The following is a 17,646-nucleotide window of genomic DNA, read 5'->3' on the forward strand; positions in this document are numbered from 1 at the left end:
TGAGAAATTGGGTGAAATATTTGGGTTTTCTTTATGTACGAAATATTGACAAGTATATCAGTAGCGAGTATGCATTAACAACAAAGGGGTTACAATGCTGTTGACACAAGCCTTAGGCTGTATTTGCATTATTTATTATTTGTACCACAACGCTCATTAACCTGTGCATACTTGAATAGTGACTTCTCCAGATTGTAATTCAGCCAATTAGAAATAAATACACATAGAACACTGACCAATGGGATAGATAACTGAGTTTCACGGGGCAGATGTTAGAGGGAAACAAGACAGTTAGCGTTGAGACTTGGAGGCATACGGATCGAGAAAGACACAATCATGTAACAATCACAACGTATTTGTATAACTGAAAATATTAAGTATGCTAGACATTAAATTGGACTAGAAACTGATATATGGTGTTGTTGAATATTATATCCTATATTATGCAGAGAAATTAACATAAATAGAGAGGGACCGACTTGTCCCATGCGCGGCACGAGAAAATGGTAGTTAATGCAAAACTCATCATCTTGGCATTATGCGCATGACGAGATATCGAATGATAGGCTACACACTGGTAATTTAAGAGTATTGAACATTGTTAGTAACTATGTGTCGTCCATGAACCATGAACGATTACGTGACACTTTGGCATATGGGCGAATTGGGTTGCAGCTTTTCGCTCTTCATGTGGTTCCGTTTTCGTAGACTAGAATCTTAACCCAAGTGTCTTGAAATGTTTGTAGACATAAAAAGTTCGATAACAAGCCTCTTCGAACCAGGCAGTTTAGAGTAATTGCCTCTCAATTATATTTTTTTTTTTAATTCACCATTTCGCTTACTAACTCATTCAGTTTTAAACGAATCTTCACCAAACTTTCTGGAAATGAAGGCCTAGTTCTATGGCTAGTCAATTTGAACCAAGCTCGTCAGAGTTATTGTACAAAAATGTGAAAATTGCATTTTTGCTCTCTTAATCATATAGTTATTGATCGGATATTCACTTAATTTTCTGCAAATGTATGTTAGATGCCAAGTTCAATCACGTGTCAAATCGTTCACGGTTATTCAGAGTTATTGGCCTTTGTTTTATACAAACAAAATGAAAAATCACAGTCTCTGCTCTCTTTACTCATTAATTTTCCACCGAGTCATCACAAAACTTTGCAGATTTCGGATCCATTTCTACAACGTCTTTCATTTATGATCTTTTTAAGCGAGGCTGTTTTCGGAGAAAACCTGAGGTATTGTCATAGCCAGCTCGTCGTCCGGCGTCCGGCGTCCGCCGTACTTAACATTGGCTCTAAATTCAAAGTGCATCCACTTACAACTTTGAAACCTCATATTTAGATGCACCTTGATGAGTTCTACACGCCACACCCATTTTGGGTCACTAGGTCAAAGGTCAAGGTCAATGTGACATCTAAAAAAAAATCTGACAATTTTTCATTTATTCAGAAAAGCACTCGCAGCCGAGCGTTGGCACCCGTTATGCTTTGCTCTTTTTTGGATAATACCTTTACTATTGGTGTGTGGATGATGAGACTAAGGTTGTGAGCTCTCTTTGAACTGCGATTTAATCACCGCCTTGTGACTTGTTCTTTTTCTGACTTGTGTTTTTCTTTTGTTGAACTTTTGAAGATTCATTGATTTTTTTATACTCATAAAACGTATGCGATTAGACATGTATTGTGGTTTGGTTTTAACGTTTGCGCTAAAATGTTGTCTGTCATTATATGGTGAATTTTGTTGTAAACAAATGCTTTCTAAATAACGAACACATCATTGAGCTGTGACACATATTATGTATATTTATGCCCCCCCCCTTTCGAAGAAGAGGGGGTATATTGTTTTGCTCATGTCGGTAGGTCGGTCCGTCCGTCCACCAGATGGTTTCCGGATGATAACTCAAGAACGCTTAGGCCTAGGATCATGAAACTTCATAGGTACATTCATAATGACTGGCAGATGACCCCTATTGATTTTCAGGTCACTAGGTCAAAGGTCAAGGTCACAGTGACTCGAAATAGTAAAATGGTTTTCGGATGATAACTCAAGAACGCCTAGGCCTAGGATCATGAAACTTCATAGGTAGATTGATCATGACGGGCAGATGACCCCTATTGATTTTAAGGTCACTAGGTCAAAGGTCAAGGTCACAGTGACTCGAAATAGTAAAATGGTTTCCGGATGATAACTCAAGAATGCTTAGGCATAGGATCATGAAACTTCATAGGTAGATTGATCATGACTCGCAGATGACCCCTATTGATTTTCAGGTCACTAGGTCAAAGGTCAAGGTCACAGTGACTCGAAATAGTAAAATGGTTTCCGGATGATACCTCAAGAATGCTTAGGCCTAACATCATGACACTTCATAGGTAAATTGATCATAACTGGTAGATGGCCCCTATTGATTTTCAGGTCACTAGGTCAAAGGTCAAGGTCACAGTGACTCAAAATAGTAAAATGGTTTCCGGATGATAACTCAAAAATGCTTACGCTTAGGATCATGACACTTCATAGGAACATTGATCATGACTGGCAGATAAACCCTATTGATTTTCGGGTCACTAGGTCAAAGGTCAAGGTCACAGTGACTTGACAGAGTTAAATGGTTTCCAGATGATAACTCAAGAATGCTTACGCCTAGGATCATGAAACTTCATAGGTACATTGATCATGACTGGCAGATAACCCCTATTAATTTTCAGGTCACTAGGTCAAAGGTCAAGGTCACAGTGACTCAAAACAGTAAAATGGTTTCCTGATGATAACTCAAGAATAATTAGGCCTAGGATCATGAAACTTCATAGATACATTGATCATCACTGGCAGATGATCACTATTGATTTTCAGGTCACTAGGTCAAAGGTCAAGGTCACAGTAACAAAAACCGTATTCACGCAATGGCTGTCACTACAACTGACAGCCCATATGAGGGGCATGCATGTTTTACAAACAGCCCTTGTTCTAATGGGCATAATATCTTTAAGAGAATTGTCTTTGGCTTTCGATAACGAAACCATTAAACATAATTTAAAGGTTATTATCACTTATGAAATATATCTGTGAATGTACTAGCCCACTATTGTCATTTTTAGCTCGAATATATATATATATATATATATATATATATATATATATATATATATATATATATATATATATATATATATATAAATAGTTGAGCTATCCTACTCACCCCGGCGTCGGCGTGTGCGTGCAAATGTTAAAGTTTGCGTACCACTCGAAATATTTCCTATGTCCCTTGACATATTGCTTTAATATTTTGCACACTTCTTTACCAACATGACCCTAACCTATAAACAAGAGCAGACAACTGTATCAAGCATTTTGTAAGAAATATGGCCCTTTTTTCACTTAGAATATGCATATTATTGATAAATCTATGTTAAAGTTTGCGTACCACCTCAAATATTTTTAATGTCCCTTGACATATTGCTTTCATATTTTGCAAACTTCTTTACCAACATGACCCCAATATATTAACAAGAGCAGACAACTGTAGCAAGCATTTGTAAGAAGTATGGCCCTTTATCCATTTAGCATATGCATATTATTGAAAATCTATGTTAAAGTTTGCGTAGCACCTCAAATATTTTCAATTTCCCTTGACATATTGCTTTCATAGTTTGCAAACGTCTTTACCAACATGACCCCAATCTATAAACAAGAGCAGACAACTGCATCAAGCATTTTGTAAGAATAATGGCCCTTTTTTGTCTTAGTAACTAAATATTTTGTTAAATGTTGTGTTTAGATCCACTTGACTTCTAAAGTATCAAAGCTATGCTTTCAAACTTCAAATATTTTCTTACTATCATGAGGGTTTTGTACCTGGCAAGTTCAATTTTACCTTGACCTTTGAATGACCTTGACTCTCAAGGTCAAAAAAAGACATTCTAGTTAAATTGCCATAACTTTTTAATTTATGATCAGATTTTATTAAAACTTTGATAAAACAAAACTTACCTGAATACCACAATGGATTCCGCCCAAACAATACGCCACGCCCCAACCCGGAATCCCTGCCCCCCCCCCCCCGCTCCCCCCAAATTTTGTTACATATTTTTTTCCTTTTTTTATTTTTGAAAGATCGTCTTATAAATGACCACACCCCACATTAAACCCCCTCTCAACCCCCCCTACCCAACCCCAAAATAATATTTTTTCTTTGAAACATGAAAAAAACATATTTATTTACTTTATTTTTGAAGGACCGTCCAAACGTCCCACCCAAGCTATTGCTATCAAACTTGAAATAAAATCTTATTAGTTTGTTTTATGTTTTTACAAATGTTCAATAGATTGTGGAAAATATACCTGAACTATTACCTGGTTGGTCAGAACATGTGTTTCAATGAGATTTTTCTAATTGCGTAACTGATTCACTTTAGTTTAAAACTAGTTCACCAGGTTAACATGAAGAAAAAGCTTGTTAATACAAAGCGTTTTCCCGATATCGCTTTAGGAATATCTTGTAAACGCTCTCGAAGTCACATTTTACGCCAAATTTTGATGGAACTTGGTCAGAACATGTGTTTTTATGATATCTCGGCCGAATTCGAAATTGGTTCAGGTTCGTTCAAAAAACATGGTTGCGTGTGGGGGGGGGGGCGGAGTCCTGTAATCATGAAATTTCCTTTGAACATGTTTTTCATGCTAATTCAACCCAGGCCTTTTCCGCTCCTTTTTGGGAAAACGCCACACTGGAATTTTGGGAATTTCGCGTCGTGAAAAACCCCATTTTGGGAAAAAATTAATCGCAAAAATGGCTCAATTGGGAAAAATAATCGCATTAAATAGTGTTTCTTATAATTCAAAGAAGCCGTTAACTGGTAAATAACGACTATTTTGATAACATATTATTAAAATTTAACAAAATATTATGAACATGTGTGATAAGTGCAGGTTTTTTAAATCTGATTTTGGGGAAAGGTCCTGGCCTTTTTTGAGGTGAAAGAAATCGCTCGAAACGCCGGATTTTGGGGAAAATAAGGAAAGTCTTAAATAATCAATTTAACATATTTTACTGTTTTTAACACAAATTCAAGGCAACAGATAATTTAATTATGCAATATTTTTCTATTTTCTACACTGGAGCCGGTTCACTAATATATTCAAAGGTTAAAAAAAGGAATTGGGAATTTTTTTCAATTGGGAAAAAAGCAACCAGATTTGCATAGGGAATGGGGCCGAATTTCTGACCCGTGGCATAGGGCGGAAAAGCCCTGTAACCGAATTTAAAACTTCGTCATGCGGGGTCCTACACTAGGTCAAATTAACGAAAAAGCTTATGAACACTCTAGATGGCATATTTATTGTAGAGATCATTAGTTTCAATTGTATCTTATTTGAGGTCGTAACAGGGTTACGCTGTGCCACTTGGCTATCATGAGGTGTGCCAGTTTTTCTTATCAAGCTATAGTCAAACCATAAGACAACTGTAGAAATCACATTGATGACCCACTTCTTTTGTCCCCTTGTAAATCTATATGCCTTTGTGAATAAACAGTATATAATTATCAAACTTTGGGTACTGGTTAATTTTCCACATTATTATGTTTAAACATTAACGGTGTGCTTACTGCCAGACCGACGTGCTGTTTGTTACAACTAATATCGTACAAAATAGGATAGGAAGATCGACAAGACGGCTTTTGGGGGTCATGAATCTGTTTTACGATCCGCGTGTTATTTTCCACGTTAAATTATGCTGTTTAATGGCAGAAATCTTTCAAAATGTGTTAAACACGTTGAAACTCAGTTTGCTGTGTATCAGAAAATAAATAGCTGGGCTAACAACAATTTATCAAAGTTGTCTTGTGCAAAGGGCTATGGTGGACAGCCGGAGGAAACCCACTTAGTCGGCATGGGAATCAATCTGTAGACAAACATCCGTCTGGACCAGGAATCAATAAAACCATACAGCTACATTAAATGTGACACCCGCTGTTCAAGTGAGACTGGTAAAATACAAACACATATTAAACAAATAAAAGTGATGGTAAATTCGTCAAGCCAGTAAATAACGCCAAAATATAGTTAACTCCCCTTACAGATAACCGTCTAGACATTACAATGAAGCTCGAACCACACTTTTCATGTGACAGTGAACGCAATATACATCAATTATTGGCTATGTGTAACGATACCGGTACGTTTTCTAAAATGTTAGGGTAATGGCCCTGTCTTTTAGCTCACATGAACATTTGTGGTTTATCTTAAATGTAATTCGTCTTGTACAACTCAAAATGCCACAGATTTTAATCAATATTGATGAAGCTTGGTAAAAATGTTGATTATCACAATATATAGGCAAAGTTTTCGTTTGGGTAAAGTGGACTCTGTGCCAAGTTCTTAATGTGGGTCAAGTGGGGTAAATATAATAAGATCCCCGGGGTTAATATAAGAAGATCCCCAGTACAAATGGAAATCACAATGACCATTCTAGAATCCACTTGTTTGACTCAACCTTGATGAAACTTGATCTGAATGTTTACCTCGACAGTAATTATGAAAAGTGCGAATTTGGGTCAAGTGCGGTCCTAAACAAGGTGATCAGGTAAAATCCTTGAAACCCTTTACCAATGCTGAAGCAACATTTGTGCTGATTCTTGGAAAAATTGTTTTCATTGACAAACCACCTAGAAACATCTTAGAATAACCCCTATTGTCACTTTAGAAGCCTTATTTATTAATCAAGCCTGATGACAACTTGGTCAAAATATTTATCTTTGCAATATGTATGCCAAGTTTGCTTTTGGGTCTCATTTGAATAAACACATTGATATTCTAGAGGGAACACATGTCTGAATCTTGATGAAACTTGGCCAGCATTTTAATCTTGATAATATCTAGGTCAATATAGAATAAGAGTCTGCTGGGGTCATAAACTAGCACACCATATTCAACATGAAATATTTTCTGAATATTTGTCTTGGCAATATCAAGGTTTAAAAGTAGGCAACATGAAGTCACTCGAAGTAACACACTAGATCAACAGGTCGAATTGTCGACAATAATTTTTATACTTAAAATGTAGAGAATCATAAAAGTTCGAGAATGGTTCCGCTCCGTTAAAAATCTCGGCCACCAAGGTGCGGGAATGTTTCCTATATACGGCGAAAGAATAACTTTATTAACACTCCTCAAGTCACATTTTTTCCAATCTTCATGAAACTTGGTAAGAACATTTATTTGTTGGAATGATATCTTTGCCGTGTTCGAAAAATGGGTCTGTTTTGTTTAAAACACGGCTGTCAGGGGACGGGGACGTTTTCCATATATCCAATAATTGTGACATTTCTTCAGAACATTTTTTTTCTTATGATTTCGAGTTGGTAAATTTTGGTTATTTTCAGCTGAAAAACTAAGCTTACAGGGGCCGGGACAGCTTTCCATATGTGACTATTGTAAAACCCTGTGTTCACTTTAGAAGTCGCAAATTTTTCCCAATAATAGTGAAACTTGCTCATACATTGTCTTAAGTTATTATTAATAAGCTGCAATTGGTGGTGTGGCAATAATAACGATTTAACTATTGGATTTCGTCCTCCAAGTAACTGAAACGCTATCGGTATTTGAAAATCAAGTGGTCTACCAAAAGTACTTTTAGCTGTTTGTGAAAATTGAAAACATTAAATAAATACGCCACATTAGCTTTTATGACTACCTTAAGGCACAGATGACATCTTAAAGCACATTACCGGTGAAAAACTATACTCAACGCGGAAATTGATGTTTATCTGGAACATATGTGACAATACTTTTGACGCCATTTAAATAATGTTAAAACACGCAATGTATCATATTCTTTTTCATAAACATGTCGAGTACTATACAAAATAAGATAGGATTACGACAGAACAATACACAATTCCAAAATGCACATGTTCATCCACTCCAAAACTTATACCAATTCATTCAAAATGCCAAAAAAGATAAATGCAAATACAAATAATTTCAAATTCACCAGGTTTAAAGAACATATATCCAATACGCCACGGGTCTACGAAGTAAACACTATATTATCACTGCAATTAATGTGTAATTTATAAGGTTTGTCTTGCGACAGTCAAAATTAGAAAATGACAGCATGGTCTATACTTTTTAATCTGTAGCACATGTTTCCAGTCCTGATCGATACAAATGTTGTTTACCATATCTCTCATTCTGACTTGAGTGTACACGTATGACATCACAGTGTATATTTGAATGATCTCAGGACAATGGAGTAATTCTCATAAAATATGCATAAGGATAAATACAATACTAGTGACATAGGCTAGTGTGTATGATACTTAGACACGTACATATGCAATATATAGTACAATTTAAACATCCAATATGTATGATAAATCATAGTTACAAATGATATATCAGCTTGACTAAAGTACTGCGTATATTGCAATGGACCGTACAATTTACGGACTTTTTAATACGAGGCAGCTGTGTATGCGAGCCCCAGTTAAGCTAAGGCAAACTTTGCAAACTTTAAAAACATGAATATAAATAACAAATGCCATTGATTTATTTAAATACAGTTCCTTTGTCGCTTCATACGTACTTCGTTTTGAATGTCTCTTTTGTGCCACGGTCGACCTTAAATACTTATCCACGATCGAATAGCACCGCAATAACAGAAGGTTTCAAATCGGGACAACTAACCATTGTATACAGCTAAGATCGTGACTCTGGATCAGCAGACGATTTATTTCATAAATCAATTGCGCGGAGGAATCCGGAGATGGCCGATGTATCACGATTGCATAGATCGTATCAAGTTCACATTTGCCGTTACAGTTACCCTTGACGAACGCCACAATAAAAACTGTTTTAAGGAAGTTTATGTTTAAGTTATGTGTACTCTATGCAGTGGTTGTGTGCCCTTTTGTTCACTCTCGTCACGTCATAAAAGTAAGCATATCATTCTCTGTTATTGTATTTTTTTTTTATGTTATGAATGATTCTCATTAATATCTTGTAACTAGGTTTACGTTTGATACATAGTTAAGACATGACATTAAAACAATGTATATTGTTACTTTTTAACCTAGAATGTGTTGACATTCAAAATTTGAATTCAAACCGAAACGGTTTGAAGTACAATTCGAATTTACTTCCGTGGTTAATACCTGGTTGTCATATATCGAGCTGTGGTGTATTTTGTTTTGCAGTCGTGATCAATTAACTGGCTGGTAATTTTGCTTTTTTATTTTTATAATCGCTTTTATGCAGTGTTGTCAGTATGAACTTCGAATAATTTATAGGTTATTCAGTATGCAATGGTAATTTTGTGGCAATATTCAAGTTTCATGTCGGTACTCTGATTAACGCTAAAGCGGTAGTAAAAATTAAAGCTGTTTCATTTTAAATGAAAGTACTGTCCGTTAAGATTAAATAATTTATATCTATTTGCGTAAGCACGTTACATTTTTTTGTGTTCTGTTCGTGTAATCTGAAGTTAAATTTTGTGAAACTGGTTAAGTTCGTTATTCATACAGTTATCTTCACAGTGTATTTTTGATTTGAACTTAAAGCGAATGTTTAAAATGCGATTTTGTTGAACATACATATAAACACATGCGAACTTCCAGAAGTTGAAGAAATATAATTCTAAACGAAGGTTCGTTTATATTTGATAAGTTTGTATCGTTTATGTAATTACTTGTTTATTGATGTTTGATTTTATACATATAATGGTATATTTAAACAAGATATTTATGCCATAAGCTGTAATGTACTGAAAATCAGTTCATAAAACATTGTGTTTATTAGACCATAGACTTTATGCAGTCAATATATTTTACATATTTAATACGCCGACATCTTTAATTTACAACTGTATAACAAACAACATGTGAAATGAACAATTTTATTTGTGCTCGATTTTCCGCGACGAAGTTAATCAAATACTGCAAGATTTAATGGAAATCGGGAAATCACTGAACGGCTATATGTGATTGCTCGTACATTTTATATAGATTTATCGAACTTTTTTTTCAAAACTGATAAATGACTTTTTTGACTGTCTATCAGATATTATCAATTATATGACTTAAGTTCTTCAGCATAAGTAGTTGTTTATGATGTATAATATTGACTTCTTTTATTTGGCAAGAACAACAAAAGGCCGTTCAATGACACATTTTCATTCATTAGTGTCGAATGTCGGCCATTTTTATATAATCGGGTTAAAAAGTATTTGACCACTACACTCACTACTCTTTTTCATTTGATAACTGAGAAATATCATCACTTTCGAACAAAAACTGAAGTAGTACTTTCAAAGGGAAAGGCATGCTTACAGAGCTACCAACATATCAACATGTAATTTATTGATAAGCCCATAAAAACTGTGTTGGGGTATAATGGCGTTATAAGATATAATTATGTTAATAAATGCACAATATTGGTTTACCAATTCCTCCCTCTTTCCCTCCCTCCTTTGACCGTCAACGAGCTTCAAGAACATTGAAGTAAACAAATCTTATTGTTGATGACCCCAATGACAACGGACAACCAAAAACTACAATTGCCCCACCGAGGAACAGCAAACTGGACGTGATAAGCAAGCATACCATTGGCAGTTATGTTCTGTTCTGTCCTGTACTTTCCCCCAAATCTGATTGAGGCACTTCTGGCAAGTAGTCCAGCCAAGATAATCAAGTATCACATTTACATCCAATCCAGTAATTGTGATATAAATAACATGGGGAGAAAGAAACTCTCTATGGGATCCCAGTCTTGTAAACAGCGTGCAACCGATGGAGATTCGAAACTAGACAATGTGAAAAAAATATGAATGAGTATGACACTTGTGGAGATTTTAATTCCAGAGTTGGGGAAATACCAGATTTTGTTTAACATTACATGACACTGTTCATGTCTGAGTAGAAAATGTGTTACCTGAGGATAATCTACAAGATGTAAACTTTCCAAGATGTAAACTTGATAAAATTGTAAATGAGTATGGGAAGTTAGTATTAGATTTTTGTAAATTGTCATGTAGAATGGTACGTAGACTAGGTTCAGATAGAAATATAAGAAATACATTCGTAAGTTCGCAAGGTTGTAGCACTACGGTATTGATCTTGTTTTTTGTAAAAGTTATATGTTTCCATTGATTCATAAGTTTGAAGTTTTAGATCCTAACATTTTATCAGTAAAATTTAGTATTGATTGTAAAACTGAAATAAAGCAATATCCTAATAGTAAAAGCCATATGGAAAATGATTCCAAAAAAACCCCACACATTTATAAATGGAATAATAAAAGGAAAATGGATTATATAGGTGCATTAAATTGTGAAAATGTAATAAATACATTTAAAACTATTAGTGGCTGTATTGATCAAACTAAAACAGTGATTCATTAGATAGTTGTTTTACCCAGTTTCGTGATTATTTAAAAAGAGCATGTTGACAATACATATTGTGTTGATAAATATATTTTAAAAAACTGCATATGTTGATAATGAATGTAAATATTGAAAAAAAAAGTTATTATATGAATCTTACTATGTACAGACATTATCCCTCAGAGGAAAATAGACACAGCATGCTAGAATCTCAGAGTCTTCATAAAAGTACAATTAGAGAAAAGAAATATGCTTATGTTAAAAATCCAACAATGAAATTAGAAAATGCAAGACTAACAAAAGCAAAATTTTACTGGATAATTTTAAAGAATAATACATGCGAATACAATAAGTAAGATATAAGTAGTAGTGAGTTTTTAAACTATTCTAAATCAATTAATGATCCTAACCCTAGACTTTTTCAAGCTGTTGAAGATTTTTTGTTTTATACGGACCGGTACTTAAATTGAGAATTAAATATAATGTTAAGAGAGTTAAATGTAACATTTACTGATAAAAAAATTATTAGTGCTTGTAGGCAAATACATAATGGTCAATCAGGTGGCCCTGATTATCTGTTAAATAATTTTTTTATCCCCGCCGAAAAATTTTCGGAGGGGATATAGTAATTGGTCCAGTCCGTCTGTCCGTCCGTCTGTCCGTCCGGCTGAAACTTTGTCCGGAGCATAACTCCAAATCTATTCAATGGATTTTCTTTAAACTTAAAATATAAACAGATGGCAACTAGGAGAAGTGCAGTGACCAAGAACCATAACTCTATCAACCTTAGTTTTTGAATTATCTCACCTTTTATTTGATTTTAAAGTACATTTTTGTCCGGAGCATAACTCTAAATCTACTGAAGGGATTTACTTGAAACTTGAAATATACACAGATGGCAACTAGGAGAAGTGCAGTGATTAAGAACCACAACTCTATCTACCTTTGTTTTTGAATTATCTCCCCTTTCATATGATTTTAATGTAATTTTTTGTCCGGAGCATAACACTAAATCTACTGAAGGGATTTACTTGAAACTTGAAATATTAACAGATGGCAACTAGGAGAAGTGCAATGACCAAGAACCACAACTCTATCTATCTTAGTTTTTTAAATTATCTCCCCTTTTATATAATTTTAAAATACATTTTTGTCCGAAGCATAACTTTAAATGTACTGAAGGGATTTACTTGAAACTTGAAATATAAACATATGGCAACTAGGAGAAGTGCAGTGACCAAGAACCATAACTCTATCTACCTTATTTGTTGAATTATCTCCCATTTTATAAAATTTTAAGGTAATTTTTTTGTCCGGAGCATAACTCTAAATCTACTAAAGGGATTTACTTGAAACTTCAAACTTAAACAGATGGCAACTAGGAGAAGTGCAGTGACTAAGAACCATAACTCTACCTACCTTAGTGTTTGAATAATATCCCTTTATTTAATTTCAAAGTAAAGTTTTGTCCGGAGCATAATGAATTATCTCCCTTTATTTTTTTACAAATATTATTCTACTCTCTAAATCAAATGTTGTCATACAAGCAAACACATTTCGGCGGGGATTTGGCACAACTGTGACAAGCTCTTATTAAACTTGGAATTAGTAGTAAAAGTTTCTTAAAAGTTGTTTGTACTTTGTTTTCTAAATTCTTTGAATATGGACATTTCCCTGAAAGTTGGTGTAAGGGTTTTATTGTTCCGTTACAAAAATAGGTGATAAACAGGATGTGAATAATTTCAGAGGGATACCATTATTAAGTACTTTTGGGTAATTATTTACTAAGGTCATTAACAATATGCTTAACCATTGAGCTGAATACTATCATGTCTACATAGAGGCACAGGCAGGATTCAGGAAAAATATGGGATGTTGATAACATTTTTGTATTACACGGTGTCATTAATTATTTAAGTGAACAAAAAGTGTTTGCCATATTTGTTGATAATACCAAAGCGTTCGATTATTTAGTGACGGATATCATCTGGTAAAAACTGTTGAAGCTAGGCGTTCGAGGACAAATGCTTGCTATCATAAATTCTTACCATGTATACAAATGTGAAATCAAGAATAAAGTTAGGTAACATAATAAGGAATGAAGATTTTTTTCAGTTTTTTAGGAGTACGGCAAGGAGTATCATTATCACGATTCCTATTTCATTTTTATTTGAATAACTAAGAAGAACATTATATGTTAAATAGTTTTAAAATAATTGATATTTGTATGATAAAATTATTATGTTGTTATATGCAGATGGCATTGTTATTATGATAGAAACCGAGGAAGAACTAATTAAAGGTTTGTCTTTGTTAGAGGAATAATGCAATAGGTTAAAATTATGTGTTAACACAAATAAAACAAAGGTTATGGTTTTAAAAAAAGGGGTACAACTAAGGAGGGATATTACATTAAATTTCAAAGACGATGCATAAGAAATTGTTTAATCATTTACCTGCTTAGGATTTGTATTCACTGCAAGATGATCTTTTGCAAATACTTGTGAAACACTTGCAGGCCTCAAAGGCTGTTTTGAAGCTGAACTCATATATAACAAATTATCCAACAAACTCAATACATACCAAATTTTAATTGTTTGATCAGCTTGTTTTGCCAATTTTAAATCATGGGTAAGAAATCTGGGGCTTAACTGAGTCAATGGCAGTTGAAAGAGTTCACTTACATTTTTGCAAAAAACTACTAGGCGTGAAAATTCAAACAACAGAATAATGTTGTGTATTGGGAACTTAAAAGAACATCCCTGATAACTAAAAGAGCCATTAATATAATACGGTATTGGTTGGAAAATTATTCAGTTAGAAGATCAAAAATATATACATGTAAATTGTATGTATAGCAACATTTGTGAGAATTTAATAAATAAACGAAATAAACATTATTGGGGAAAATCTGTCTGTAATCTGTTGCAGACCTTAGGCTTTCAATATGCATGGCTAAACTTAGGTGTAGGTGATGGAAAGTGTTTTTGTATCCTTGGTAAAGTCTAGAGTAAATGATACATTAATCAAGAGCAATAAGTAACAGGCAGTTTTGCAAATTTGAATTGCAGCCTCACTTAAACAAATGTTAGTATAAATAGAATTAGATCTGATCTTTGTAGATTAAGGGTTTCATCCCATAGATTGAATCAGGCAGATGGCATACACATGAAGCTACACATGTATACCTTTTCATGATAGAAAATGTCAACATTGCAATGATCTTAAAGGGATCTTTTCACGGTTTGGTAAATTGACAAAATTGAAAAAAGTTGTTTCAGATTCGCAAATTTTCGTTTTAGTTATGATATTTGTGAGGAAACAGTATTACTGAACATTTACCATAGTCCAATATAGCCATTATATGTATCTTTTGACGATTTGAAAACCTAAAAATTATAAAGCGTTGCAACGCGAAACGATTGAATAATTTGCCGAGTTCTGTTGTTGTCGTTTAAATTTACGTAACTACGAAGATTGCTTATATAACGTTTAAAATACTTGTGTTGTGTATACTCGGCGGAATAGCCGAGAGGGCTAATGCGTTTTTACTTCAGACTAACTCCAGGACTCCGGGGGTCACTGGTTCGAGCCCTGGTACCGGCTACTTTTTTTTCCTTGTTTAAATTTTATTCTTGATTTTTTACTGGAGCTTTTAAGATCCAATGTTTACATTTATCAATATAAAGCATTTAATGACAAACTTCAAAATATGCCAAAATCTGTGAAAAGGCCCCTTTAAGGATGGATATCACTTTTTGTAAGAAAGTTGCTTATATGATGATATTAGAAAATTGTATAATATAAATAAATATTACTAGAAAAGAACAAACAATTAATTGACTTAATACAATCGGATAATACAAATACCAACATAAATTTAGTTATTAATAAACATAAAGCATTTAGTCAGAGAAACCAGTATAAATATTATTATGATTAAGTGTACATTATTCATCACTCAAACTTGACTTCTCACTCTCTTGTAGATTCGTCTTTGTTGTTTTATGTGTTATCGTTATTTCATGAATTGTTAAATAGATTTTAAATGCTGTAATCCACAAAAATATTTGTCCTAGCCTGTTTCATGTATTGATATTTTATTCAACAACTTATGATATTCGAAACTGATCACATGTCTTGCGTTTATAAATGTTACTATGTTTTGATTATGTATACTCATGGACTGTATGTCTATTGTATATATTGAATAAACCATAAAACGTACTAATAATGCGGTGAGGTGAATACAATGTCAAATCTTAACGTGCATTATGCAGACTTAAGTGTATACATTCGTTATATCTCTATTTGGACATGGATACATTACAACATGAAAAGGGACACTCTGTATATTGACGAGGCCAAGTTTAATATGTGGACCATACGTTTTAAATAACGGTCAGGTGTTGTTTTTTTTGGGGGGGGGGAAAGTGAATGGTTTATTAAAAAGGTGAAAAAAATAGCGCGGAAAGCGGTTTGAGGGAAACATTTTGAGCGTGTTTTGCAGTTTGGGGGGGGGGTATTAATAATTATAAATTAAAAAAATCTCAACCGTATACAACAAAACATCGGTAATTTTGCGGAAAAAAGGCTGGGTGGGTTCCATAAGATCAGGTCGGGTTGCCCGAAAAACTCGTTTGTACGTTAAAATGTTTATTTTTCTAAAATTCATAATCAATAAAGGATTTGGAGAGTTTTGGTCTTCATTTAATAAATAAATCTGGTCTGTTTTTTTAAACTTTGAAGATCAATTTCGTATGTTGAGCCGAAAGTATACTCCATGACTATTCGGCAAATACAAAGTCTGCACCACTTTTTTCAGAAGCTATAATAAATTCGTTCATTTCAGGGTGAAACGTCTGAGTCATCTCGTTTTTAGTTATAATTTGAATGGCCGAACTAAGTTTGATATCAACCAGTTCAAGCGGAAACGAAAGTGGACGTTTTTCCAGCAATGGACGTGGGTTACAAATACAACATGATTTAGAAGAAGACTCTGCACCAATTGTCAGACTGTATAGTCATCCTCAGGGGATAGATGATGAAATTACTGACGACGTAGTTGCCGAAGACTATGCTCCCGACCCACGGGATTATTATTCTCACTTCTACCGTGAAAGTGAGAGACTCTCAACGTTCCATGACTGGCCACCTTGGGCCCATGTAACTATGGAAGAATTGGCCCAAAATGGATTCATGTATTTACACGTATCAGATCGAGTACAGTGTGTATTTTGTAGAGCGTGTTTAGCTAGCTTTGAACCAGGTGATGTTGTGGCTAACGAACACAGGAAATATTGCCCAGAGTGTCCGTTTGCGTTTGGTTATGAGTGCGGAAATATACCAATACCATCTGCTAGCAGAATTCAGCAAACAGCACGACAAACAACTTTGAAGGAAATAGATAGTAGGAGACCGACTGCAGCTGGAAATTTTGCCTTTTTATCTCCGCCATTTTCCAGTTTCCGGACGACTTCAGTTTCAACCAGAACTGCTAATCCAATTGCTCTACCGCAGTCACATAGTGTAACAGCGTTGTCTTCAGTTGATCCAAATCAAGGAGCTGCAGCAGTTATCACAGAGCCAAAATACAGGGACTGGGCAGACGAACATACGAGATTGCGGTCTTACAGGGGATGGCCTGCACAGCTGAGACAAACCCCGCGAGATCTGGCTGCCGCCGGACTGTTGTACATGGGTACGTTTCAAGATATATTTTAATGTATGGCATCTATATTGTATAATCGAATGAAAAATGTGTTAATTAAACAATATCAAATAATGTATAGAAACATAATGTATGTCCATGCCCAGTGGGCATCAAACATTTTACGAACGTTGCTGAAACGTAATATTTAGGTCGCAACGTCGGCAACCATTATCGAGCGTTGCAATAACGTTGCATACAAAACAATACCAGGACGTTTTATCATAACGTTGAAAGTACGTTTTAGAAACGTTGCATTCTGATCGCGACATTAGTAACCACTTCCGAACGTTTCTGCAACGTTGCACGCGAAATGTCGGTCGAACGTTTGAGAAGTAGGTTGCTTCAACGTTGCTTCTGGGTAATTGTGCACTCTTCCCAGTAGGCACCCAAACGGTGTTGCAACGTTGTATTAAGGTTGCATTCAAACGTTGCAGTTTGGTTGTCACAATAGTGTATTTGGCTGCAACGTTGTATTTAGGTTGCATTCAAACGCAGTCCTCTATAGACATCAAGTAATGGTTCTTTCTATAAAACGGACTCGAAAATG

The 17,646-nt window shown here is 34.6% G+C and overlaps 2 protein-coding genes across 10 annotated transcripts in view; both read left to right on the forward strand.

Moving 5' to 3' along the window:
- Positions 1–17,646, forward strand: part of LOC127849558 (baculoviral IAP repeat-containing protein 7-A-like) — a 134,847-nt gene that overhangs the window by 33,955 nt on the left and 83,246 nt on the right. The window lies entirely within an intron of this gene.
- The window catches only part of LOC127849559 (baculoviral IAP repeat-containing protein 7-B-like), a 166,785-nt gene continuing 157,925 nt past the window's right edge, over positions 8,787–17,646 (forward strand). For all 6 annotated transcript variants that reach the window (XR_008034911.1, XM_052382271.1, XM_052382272.1 and 3 more), the window contains exons 1-2: positions 8,787–8,943; positions 16,239–17,087. Coding sequence is in view for 5 of the 6 variants with exons in the window: in XM_052382271.1 (XP_052238231.1) it covers positions 16,280–17,087 (808 nt within the window). In the remaining variant the exon portion in view is untranslated. The remainder of the gene's footprint in view (positions 8,944–16,238; positions 17,088–17,646) is intronic.

This window comes from Dreissena polymorpha, chromosome 11 (genome assembly GCF_020536995.1).
Source record: "Dreissena polymorpha isolate Duluth1 chromosome 11, UMN_Dpol_1.0, whole genome shotgun sequence".
In the NCBI taxonomy this organism is placed as follows: Eukaryota; Metazoa; Mollusca; class Bivalvia; order Myida; family Dreissenidae; genus Dreissena; species Dreissena polymorpha.